This window comes from Empidonax traillii, unplaced genomic scaffold, assembly GCF_003031625.1.
Source record: "Empidonax traillii isolate 1590-97213 ecotype Southwest subspecies unplaced genomic scaffold, ASM303162v1 scaffold655:size661012, whole genome shotgun sequence".
NCBI lineage: Eukaryota > Metazoa > Chordata > Aves > Passeriformes > Tyrannidae > Empidonax > Empidonax traillii.
Window position 1 is genome coordinate 254,441 of NW_020955848.1, and position 12,173 is coordinate 266,613.

General features: G+C 43.7%; 1 protein-coding gene across 2 annotated transcripts in view; it reads right to left on the reverse strand.

Moving 5' to 3' along the window:
- Positions 1-12,173, reverse strand: part of DOCK1 (dedicator of cytokinesis 1) — a 264,003-nt gene that overhangs the window by 34,250 nt on the left and 217,580 nt on the right. For both annotated transcript variants that reach the window (XM_027899291.1, XM_027899290.1), the window contains exons 39-41: positions 4,367-4,456; positions 1,531-1,635; positions 252-393 (exon numbers count right to left, since the gene is read on the reverse strand). In XM_027899291.1, coding sequence (XP_027755092.1) covers positions 252-393; positions 1,531-1,635; positions 4,367-4,456 — 337 coding nt within the window. The remainder of the gene's footprint in view (positions 1-251; positions 394-1,530; positions 1,636-4,366; positions 4,457-12,173) is intronic.

Genomic DNA, 12,173 nt, shown 5'->3' on the forward strand with positions numbered 1-12,173 from the left:
TCAGGGCAGAGCAGAGCAGGACAATTCCCTCCCTGGCTTGGCTGATGATGCTGCCCCTGATGCCCCCCAGGACAGGGTTGCCCCTCCTGGCTGCCAGGGCACTGCTGGCTCATGGACAACTGGCCACCAACCAGGACTCCCAGGTCACCCACAAGGGCAGAAGCGCAACATCCTCCTGCTCCCACTGGCCTTAAATCCTTGCCGTGTGCTGTTGGACCCGCTGCAGTTCCCAGTGTGCAGCCCAAGGATACACTGGCCAGAGGAGTTTTTGATGTCATCGCCCGGCGGGGACGTCGTCTTCATCTTCTCGGCGTTGGGGAACTGAGTCAGCAGCCTCGCCTCGAAGTCCTCACGTCGCTCGTACTCCTTGCCCCGGTAAATGAACACTTTGTTCTGGGAACAAATCGACACGTTAAATCCTGCTAAACACCCAGCATCCTCAGGAAGGACCTGGGATCCCAAAGTGTTGACTCCAGTGCTGTTAAGCGAGGAATTTCCCATTCCCCACACTGTGGTATAATCAATAGTTTACAAACATTTTATGCCGGCTCAGTAAAGCACAGATGGGTTTTCTCACCTTCAATTCAGTGCTGAGATCATTAAGCACACACTTTATTTTAGGTATATGTATAAACCACAGTAAAATCAGCTAAAACGTGATCTCAAGAAGCTATAAAATCGGTGGGCATTGAAAATATATTAAGACAAGTTATTTCTACCAAACCCAAGACCTCCTTCTGTAATTCCTCTCCTCCACCTTCCTTAGGAAATGGTGGAATGCATGCACATAAACAAGATTAGGCTTTTCATACATAAAAATATTAAAAGGCATTGAGGTGAGCAAGCAGGAGTAGTACAGAAAAAAAAAAAACCAAACATAAAAAGATGCCAATTTGAGGAGGAAGATCCAAAAATACTGACTCCTTTAGAAAGGTCGATACAGACATCATATTTGTGTATTACATTTTTGCTTTTTTTTTGCCTTTGTTGTCAGCACACAGCATAACTTTAAAACTAGGTTTCTTCTATTCGTAAGCATTGTTTTATTTCTTTAACAATAAAGAAAATTAAGACATATTTACACAGTCCCTTTATACACTGATTTAATACAATTCTAAAGAAAAACGCAAAAGATGATGCATATTGTTAACTGATCAAACATTATTAAAGTAAGTTTGGATAAAATTTGCATCTGAATATGCTTAACCTCGTTATTCATCTCAAAGTGAGCACTTGGTGAAAAAATTATACAGCACTTATTAAAAAGGGGTGTTACGACTCGGGGTAGAAACCTGGAATAGCTTCCATTTGCCCAGTTGGGTTTAATTCTGCAATGGTGCCTTTTGAAATGCTCAGCAGATGAAAGAATACTTTCAAATTGGGAAAAAATGGTAATAACAGATGCCTAAGAAGTCTCTACATTAAAGTGCAATTCATGTATATACACTTGTAATTCACAGGGAATACTGGAATAGAAATTTCCAAAGCAAGGAACCTTGCTGACCTCTGTGGAAAAAAACGGACACTTACCCTTATGAATGTTGGGAATCCCTGGCCATAGTATCCAACAGCAAAATAGTCTGGTTTTGGTCTTATGACTTTCACAATGTTTTCATAGAACTGGGCTTGCTTTCTCTGCAAAGTAAATTTAGGAGAAATTTAAATGGCCTGAACTTTGGGGAGATTCCTTACACTTAAGACCTAGATCTGTTTTATGGGCATCTCTAAACTAAAGATTCACTTGCCTCTTTTTCCTCAGCACTGTATCAGATTACATGGTGATATTTTTAAACACCAGACTCTGGAGCCATTATTTTTATACTCAGCTTGGGGAACCTGGCTGTGAAATATCCGATATCTCCGTTTTGATGAACCTCGTCTTGGGGAACCCCCTCGTTCTATATCCAGTATCTCCATACTGATCAACCTCATCTTGATGAACCTCCTTGCTCCATATGCAAGGTTTCACTTGCAATGAAGGCCAAGAATTTGGAGGGCAGTCTGAATTCCCAGTTGTGACGCCTCCAGTGCCGACACACCGGAATGACGAAGCCGCGAACACCAAAGCTCCTCTCCGTGGTGCTGACTTGTCACTTTTTGAGGCTCTTACACCTCATTAAATTTTTCTACTACTTCTCTTCCATATTTACGACTCTTAATTTGCATATGGAAAGCAGGCAGTTGAGAACTGCGGGAAAATGTAAATTTTGGGATAAACACACGCGTGTCAGACGCCATCTGTTTGGGACACCGACACTTCTTCATCTCGAATGATGAAATAATAACAAACGAGCAGCTTCACGAGATCTGTTCATCAACTTATTTTCAGTCTATTATTTCTGTAAAGAAAATGACTCCTGATTTGGGGGGAGGTTTATTGCTGCTCCCACACAACAGAAAACGGTAAATGGCGAGAAGATCACAAAGACCCAGATCTGCTGTGTATTTCTGAGCTCATCTGCAGCAAAACTATTTTGTCATTTGTGAATTGTCTTACAGTCTAATATTTAATATTGCTTGAATAAAGGAGACAAGAGGGAGAACAGAAAGAACAAAAAACTTCTACATTTTATTGTGGGGAGGAAAAAAAAGAGCTATTCAGCAGCAGCAATAAGAAAAGCTGATGGGGTATGTGAGACCTGACGCATTCAGGAGCACGAATTTGATCTTTGTGTTATGAGGGATGAATGCCCAAAGCACACCAGGACTAGTTTTTCTGACATCTCTCTAAATTTCTCCTGGCTGATAAATAAAGAGCAGATAAACTTGGTTGTCTGGTGTGAGGATTGGAAGTTCTGGGTTTCTCCTCCTCTAAGAGGGAGAAACTCCATATCCATACCTGGCTTAAATCAATGCCTGGAATTACGTCACTTAAACACTGATGTATTTACTATGCAAGAGAAACGGGGAAAAATGCATAACTTGGTGTTATGCCCCATCCCTGGAACTGTTCAAGGCTAGGTTGGATAGGGATTGGAGCAGCCTGGGATAGTGGAAGGTGTCCCTGCCATGGCAGGGGGCTGGAATGAGAGGAGCTTTAAGGTCCCTTCCAATCCAAACCACTCCGTCACTGTGTGATCACTGGCCATCAGCTACAATGAACAAAGTGTTAATTCCAACTTCTCCTCGAAAATGGATACAGAAGGGTAATTAAAGAGTAGCTGCCTCTGCCACAAACTGTTCATGTTCCCATGTTCAAGCATAGAGGAGATGGAAAATTAAAACTGAGGGACTCGGAGAGTAGCTACCCCCTGGTGAATAATCATTTCTGACACATGACAATCATCTCTAGCTGAGGAACAATCTGTTCCAAATTCCTTTTTATACTGAAATGAAGAATATCCTCTACTGAACAAATCCCTAGGACAACAGCGCAGGCCACAGACTAACAGAGATTCTGGGGGTGCACAAGGAGGGGGAAAGGGACACAGCCAGGACAGCTGATCCCAACTGACCCCAGGGATATCCCAGGCCATGTGGTGTCATGCTGAGCAAGGAGCAAGGGGATGTTCAGAGTGATGAAGTTTGTCTTCTCAAGTCACTGTTAACGTGTGATAGAGCCCTGCTTTCCTGGGGCTGGATGGATGGATGGATGGCCTGCACATGGGAAGTGGGGAATGAACTCACTGTTTTCCCTCTTAAACTCTCTTCATCCAACCCATTTGATTATTTACTTATTCTCACTTTAACTCTTCTGATTCTCTCTCCCATCCCACCAGGAGTGAGTGAGTTGGGGCCATGTGGGGCTGAGCTGCTCGTTGGGCTCAAATCGTGTCAACACAACTCTAAGTGCAAAGGTGAAATGTATCAAAAACCTGAACACTGAGCATTTTCAGAACCAAACTGGAGTCATGTCCCAGCTCCCACAGAAATGGTTGGGGCATTAGGAGGGACAGTGACAGTTGTCATTTATCTCCTTGGAAGAGAACAGGAGGAAAAAAAAAAAAAATGGTGCAGGCATAATGAATGGATAACATCAGGGCAAAAATAACTGACTCTAGACATGAATGCTGGGGGATTATTCATACCTAAAAAAAGAAATGTGAATATGGAAAGACACTTGAGAGAGAATGGGGATTTTTTCATGTTCCCATTTATATTTAAATTCCAAATTTCCTTTTATACCCCAAATAAATCAGCTTAACATTACTGAAATATTTTTCTTTCAGCTCAAAAAAATAAATTCAATCTTTTTCAGGCACTCCAGTGGTAGCCAGTTAATCAACATTGGTCCAACAAAGCCAAAACTGGCATCTATTTCTTTGTTTTACTGTCATAACTATAGGATTTTTGATATAATTTTAAAAGCTTTAGAATTCAACTCCGAACAAATTATTGCAGTGTCTATGTCATTAAAAAAACCTACCAGCAGTTCACTGAGTTGTTCATAATCAAACATTTCATTTTCATACTGTTCTGCAAGTTCTTTACCCAAGGCAATGGCCTCTTCCCACATCTGTCAGGGAAAAAAAAATCACAAAACAACAACAAAGAAACTGAATTACATACCTTGGTTAAACAACAACGTTAGAATAAACCAAACCTGAATAAAACACAACAAAATGCATTGTGTCTCATGCCTGAGAACACTGTGCATCTGAGGGGCCAAAAGGGCTGTGGCAGAGCTAGACACGTCTGTGCTGAGAGAATCACAGAATCAGGGAACTGTTTAGGTTGGAAAAGGCATCAAGAACCTTGAGTGCAACCATTCCCCAGCACTGAAAAGGCCACCACTAACCCATGTCCCCAAGTGCCACATCCACACATCTTTGAAATCCCTGCAGGGATGAGGACTCCACCACTGCCCTGGGCAGCTGTGCCAGGGCTGGACAGTCTATTCCATGAAGGAATTTTCTTAAAACTCAACCTAAACCTCCCCTGGCACAGCTTGAGGCCATTTCCTCTCATCCTGTCCCTTGTTCCCTGGGAGCAGAGCCCAAGCCCCCCCAGCTCCCCCCTCCTGCCAGGGAGTTGCAGAGCCAGAAGGTCCCCCCTGAGCCTCCTTTTCTCCAGGCTGAGCCTCCCCAGCTCCCTCAGCTGCTCCTGGTGCTCCAGACCCTTCCCAAGCTCCGTTCCCCTCCCTGGACACGCTCCAGCCCCTCAGTGTCTCTCCTGTCAGGAGGTGCCCCAGCAGTGCCAGCACAGGGACAGTCCCTGCCGTGGGCATGTGCCCACACTGGGGCTGGCACTGGGGCCATTGGCCTCTTGCCCACCTGGGTTCGTGTCCAGCCACTGTCACCAGCACCCCCAGGGCCTTTTCTGTTGGGCATTTCTCCAGCCCCTCTGCCCCAGCCTGGAGCGCTGGGTGGGGTTGTGGTGACCCAAGGGCACTTGGCCTTTTGGAGCCTCCTACCACTGGCCTCAAACCCACGGATCCAGCCTGTCCAGATCCTTGTACAGAGCCTTCCTGCCCTCCAGAGATCAACACTCCACTCAGCCTGGTGTGACCTGTGACCTGACTGCGGGTGCACTTGATCCCCTCATCCAGATCCCACGGCCTTTCCCTCATCCATGAGGTGGGTCCCACTGTCACAGAAGGAGATCAGGTTGGTCAGGCAGGACCTGCCTTCCCTAACCCCAATCTGAGTGGACCTGATCCCCTGGTTGTCCTGCATGTGCCATGTGACAGCACTCAAGGACATCCCCATGACCTTCCCTGGCAGAGGATGCAAATTTACTTGATGCAAATCAAGTTAAAGGATCCAATTGCTTCAGAAACAAAATGATTCCTGCCAGCCCAACCAGATAGCCACTAATGTGTAAACACAGCCTGTCCACAAAGAAACCCACAGGACCTTGGATAAATGCTGCTGATTGATTATATTTCATAACCACCTCTCTCTCCCCCTAATATCTATAATCTATATTAGACAGGACAGGCAATTTGCAGATATTGCTTTGAACAAATACTCATTATATTTCCATTGGTTCTTCTTCCTCTCGTTCTTCAACCATGAAATTCAGCAGCCATCTCAACTGACCCAAAGAAATTTAACAATATCCTTCAGCTCTTCAGAAGGCAACAATCTTAATGAGGAGCAGCAAGAATGGTTTTAAATGTGCATTTTTCATTTTTTTTTTCCTGCTGTAAAGATAAAGAACCACTCAAATCCAAAAAGATGCTTAAATTAGCACACCAGGCTATCTAAGATCATACTTGATGATCTGCCTCTGCTGCTGAAATTTGGTTGGCATTGCTGACCTCACTTTATTAAAAAAATGAGATGCAGAATGAGTTATAAATCCATTTAGATTGTATTAGCCTTCATCTTAAATTTAAATCCTCTGTCCATACCACCTAATTCTCCTCTCGGCACCAGGCCACATGTTCCCTGCCCTGGTGAAATACTGAGACGGAGCAGCAAAGAGCAGATGGATGAAAGAGGGCTGAGGGAAGGGGCTGAACACGCAATTCCCCAATTGCTCCCCAAAAACAGCCAGCTTTGAGAACGAGGAGTTTGAGATGAACCACCACAAACAGCAAAGATGGTGGGAGCTGGATGTGGGGAGAGAGAGGAGGAATGGTGCCCTGGGGAAACCTTCAGGTACACAACTGATTCCTGCATCCATCCCACACAAATCTCTCAATCCCACCCACTTTGTAAATAGGAGATACTTTACACCCCAAACTCCAAAAGCTCCCCAAAATGCACAAACGAAATGCCATCATTTAAAGTCCAAAATCAATGTCAGGTGAATTTTGTTTTTTGATCTGCAAGTTGAAATCGCACTTCTTAGTATATGAAGAAAACTTGGAAAAAATAAGACTTTTAGGAACATTCCTTGTTCTAGATGCTGATTTAAAAAATAAGAGTAAAACATTAAGGGTTCATACGACTGTCAGTGATGGAGACTGTTGCCAGCACAGGCTGAGGAGTCAGGCAGGGCACAGTTACCTCTGATTTAGGGGTACAAACTCCTCACTGAGACTTGTAATATCCTTTTTTTTTCCTAGGAATTGGAAATTTAGATCCAAATCTGACATACCAATGCCACAAGAACAAGATGTGGCTCGGGTCCCACGGGTCTCCATCCCTGCTCCTCCCTGGAAGCAAGGAGCCAGTTTTCAAGGGGAGGGCAAAGGATGGACTGAGGGATTGTCCTGGCAAACTGAAAGGGAAGGGCTGGGATCCAGCAGCCTGGAGAGGCAGGGACCTGCTGATGCTGCAGGAGACAAGGAGCTGCACAAGGAAAAATAGTTAGGGGAGAAAGGACAGAGACGATTTCAGAGACAAAATACAGGCTAGAAACTACACTGAGTGAGGGAACAGGAGCTTTTGAGTCCCACAGAAAAGGAATGGGGGTAAAGATGTTGGGGCAAACAGAGGCTGAGTGGTGACCTGATTTAAGACAAAAAAGCAGTGGATGCTCACGAGGAGCAGAACCCGGCACTGCATTAACCTTTCGCGATGTTCGACCCCTCCTCTTGATTCCTCTTTATTTCTACAACAGGGTTCAGAATATTATTTATCCAGGGAAGAGGACTGGAATGAACATGAGCTCCCTCATGTTTGTGAAGTGCCTTGAAGGTGAAAAACGCATCAGAAGGACTAATTACAATCACGGTAATGAGGGATCACGTCTGCAGGAAATTACGAGGCAGACTGTGGGCTCTGCAACGCAATCTTTGCAAATGGAAGGAGCTGAATGTTTTTATCCACATTATGGATCTAATCTAGCATGATGATACAGAGCATATTTTTATTTCTAAACAAAAATTAACATGAATTTAATAGCAAAGGCGCGCATTTTCACATACTGAGTTAATTTTGGCTCAGACGAGCAATATTCCACCACATTACAGAAACTGAACTAATATTCAGTTGTTTGGTAAGTCAGCAAGTGAAACCTTTCAAAATCACTTAACCTTTCCTCATTTTGATTGCCATTTTGTTTGGAACTTCAGTCATCCATTACTTTTGCATATTTTTGTTTCAAAGGCGACGGTGTTACCATCATTTCCCTTGTCTCAAGTGTGCCGGATTTAACCAGTCCCTCTCCAAAACCAAACCCCTTCTACCTCTTTTCCATTATAAAAATATTTCTAAATGATCTCAGGCAAACAGCTTTGGAGCTGAAAAAAACCCTGGAAATAAATGGAAGCCTAAATCACTTTAGATTTGCATTGACACTGTAAACAAACTCACCGGGTTCTTCCACTGAATCCTGGATAAGCACAGACACCTCAACGTGTTCCCAAAGCACGTCTGGGAATTCAAAGCCCCAGCTCAGTGCTAAGGCTGTGTCCATGAGTCCATAGGTTTACAGAATCATGGAATTGCTAAGGTTGTAAGAGTCCTCCAAGACCATGGAGTGCAACTGTTCCCCCAGCACTGCCAAGGCCACCACTAAAACATGTCCCCAAGTGCCACATCCACACGGCTGTTAAATTCCTCCAGGGATGGGGACTCCACCACTGCCCTGGGCAGCTGTGCCAGGGCTGGACAGCCCTTTCCATGAAGAAATTTTCCCTAATATGCAGTCTAATCCCTCCCCCGCTGCAACTTGAGGCTGTTTCCTGAACTACCTGGCTTCTCCCTTGGCTGTTTGTACAGTTTGACCACAAGACTTCCAATATCACCACAAAACAAACCCAGGTCGGTGATTTTTCCAACATCCCAAAAAGAAACAGGAACTGTGTGTCTCAAATCCCCTGCACAACCCTCTGAAAAATTCAGCTGTTTACTCCAGAGCCAATTTATTCAGGTGAGGACAGCACAGGGCTGTGGCACAGGATCCCGAGAAATGAAATCTATATTCTTGAAGGTCAATAACTCCCAATCTGCTGCCTCGCAGATTTCCTGCCTTGGAAGGTTTCCCAGGTTTGCCCAGGACATGGCAGGTCTTGTGGAGAAATGAGTCGTACGGGGAGCTGCTACACAGGATTTGTACGATGTACAACTCATTAACGTGAGAAACAATTTATTTGGAGAGGGGGCCAGAGAGAGAGAGGCTGCTGATAGTGGAAGCAAAATGCTTCTTTTAAACTGAAAGCATAAAAAAAATGTGTGCAGCCAGATTCAGCTGTGTGGACACGAGCTGCAAATTGTTATGGGAAAGACTTTGAAGATGCAAAAGGAGATTTTTTTTTGTAATTTTTTTTGTAATTTTTTTTTTGTAATTTTTTTTTTGTAATTTTTTTTTTTTTTTGGGAAAACCTGGTGATTTATTTTTCAAGCTAGATTGCTTGTTGCCCAGAAAGAACTACAGCATCCAATTTAGTTTTTGAGGTTAACAGCAGCAAAGGAGGATCTCAGGGTATTTCTTAGCTCCTGCTGAGTTAACGGTCAGCAGCAATGAAACAGTCTGGGATAAGAATATTACTGTGGATATTCTGATGTGTGAGGGACATTCCAAGCTGATTAAATTTCAGATAGCGTTAATTAACCAACATGCAAGCTTAATATTTTAAATAAAATGCTAAACCACAGTATTTCTCTGCCAGGTTGGAAAGCCTTTAAACAAAGAACTCTATTCATTTGGAACACGCTCAGACACCACATTTCTCCTCTCCAAAGACTGTCTGTCCTTCACAGCCCTCAGGACGGGCTCACACTCTGACGTGGGATCTGAGCTGGCCAGGAGCCTCGTGCTCATTTTTGGCAGACAGGTGAACTTCACCACTCTCTTGTTTGATGGAAGAAAAAATCCATTTGATGCCACCCCACGAGCCAGAAAAAAAAAAGGCATTTTAAGCCAAAGTGTGGCATTTACTGTGTAATTTCAAATATTTTGTGCTTTCTGGCTGCAGTGAAAGAGTAAAAGCTTTTTTTTTTTTTTTTTTTTTTCTGGAGGGGAGGAGGAAGGAGGAGAAGAAATAAACGAGCAGTGTGCATTTATTTACTTTTTTTCTCCTCAGGACCAACACTTTCAATTTATGAAGGAGCAGAGGAAAACGTCCTGATTTATAGACTGCGGCATCCACCGGCAAACCTGAGACGCATCGCTGTTCCTACGTTTTTCCGTGCAGGAGCAACAGTGCTGCTGCTTCCTTTATGGTTCCAGAGACCACAAGAAGCCTGTTTAAAATAACACCTTGTCTTTGTCACCGACACTGAGCATTCCTTGGCTTCAGGAGTTCATTGGCATTGACTAAAAGTGCTCCACACGGGCAAAATCTCACCCCTTCCCTCATCCCTTTATTGCCGGTGCTGTTTTTCCTTCTCGCCCTGAGATATCCCAACCCACCAATTTTCGGTAAAGTCCCTGGATTAAGGGCTTTGTTGGAAATCACAAAGCTTCAGGAAAACACAGAGAAAGCAAACACTTCAGAGCAGTTCAAAGGGCGGGTCTGACTGCTGGGATAAGCGTGAGGATAAGGTCAAAAGCCAAGAGAGATGGAATGAGGCTGGAGAGTGCAATGCAGTGAAGAAGAATAATCTGGGAGAGAAAACGATTCCCAGACCAGGGAAACAACTTTCAGTTTGGAAGCAAAGAGCTTAGAAAAGGAATGGATAAAGTATTACTAATGAGGAATCAAATCATAAAGCAGAACAGCGAAATGCAGAAGTTGTACCTGAAAATGCTCATTCACTAAAGGTGAAAGGTGTATTTCAGCTTTACAGAAGGTTGGTTTAAGGACCAAAAGTCAAATATAGGTAAAAAAGCAAGGTTCCTAACAATAATAGATTAAAAATAGAAATAAAACCGAAGAATCTTAATTGGATCTCGAGCTACAAATGACAGGGATACTCATGGTAAGGGTCAGTATGGTGTTCTCAGTCAAAATAAGGTGCCACCCTCCTGCCTTCGGTGCAAGCTCACACTCCATATTATCAAATCATTAAATTACGAATTTCTCAAGCATTTGGTCTAGAACAGAGAGGTTCACTCTGTTCCAGTCTGTGTATGGAGAATTGTACCTTCCTCTAAATCCACCTCACCAGGAATGTCAATATTTAGGGAATAAGCCTCATGACTTGTCTTCACTTGACAAGTGCACCATATGTTCCCCGTGGGAAATAACTCTGCTAAGAGAAGGGGATTGTGATTTTTTGAGAGGCTGAACTACACAATCCTTTAAAAACCAAAAAAAACCAGTGATTTAAAACCAAGTGTTACCTTTCAAGAAATCCCTCTCCTCCCTTTCTTCTAGAGAAAGTTTCTCATCACGACTTCCTCCCCCGCCACGTCCACAGGTTCCCACCAGGCAGGTTGGGGTGGAGGAACCACAGTCCCACAACTTTAAAAACAAAACTCCTGAGCTTCTGGAAAAGCCTGGAAGTAGCTCTACAGCTGTCCAGGGTGAAGTGACCTTCCTTTGACATGTCCTGTTAACTTTATGGGAAGAGAAATCAAACTGGTGGGATCGATCTGGAGCGAATTGCCAGGCAGGGACACAGCTGGGGGATTATGGTACAAAACCCCCCAAAATTGGTTTGTGCATCAGCACAGTCCTCCAAAAAAGGCACAGTAAATACTGTTTCAGGTGTGTTATCGATCATGGTTAAAGCAGGTGCTGGAATACATTTGCACACTGCACAGGTAGGTGTAAGGAGTTGATTTAACTTAATATCAGAACATCCCAAATGAGAGGATTTCCTTCACTCTACAGTGGAAACTTCCACTTGGAGTTTCCTGACATTTGAAAATTCATGTACGATGAATATTCTCAGTGTATATTGATTTTTTTATTTCAATTTTTATTGAATAATATGAAAAATTATCACCAACTTGAGGGACCAGAAAATGAGGGAAGGACTACCTGTAACTAGGAAAGAGCACTTTGGAAATGAATCATCTCCTCACACACAAAAATCATGGAGGAGTCCTGTGACTGGAGTTATGCAAAGAATGGGAATAATCATAAACTACTAAATGGTTTGGGTTGGACCAGGTTGCTCCAAGGCCCTGAGCAACAATCTCATGGTTGTTCACCAAAAATGTTGAGAATAACAAAGATTCAGTTCCTAATCCAACAATGAGGAAAAGGGCAAAGGCAGCATTTCCAGTGCTATTCCTTTTCAAAGCTGGCAGGGCCTTCTCTCATTTCCAGCAGCAAAATGGGACAGAATTAAGAGTGATTATTTGGTCTGGCTGGTCTCTGGAGCACAGACCCCGTGCTGGGGGAGGTGGCCCAGGACACAGCAGGTATTTTGCCTGAGTGTGTGTAAACACATCATTAGTGCCATCCCAGACACAGGAGGGACAGGCTGGTTCCTACAGAGATGTAA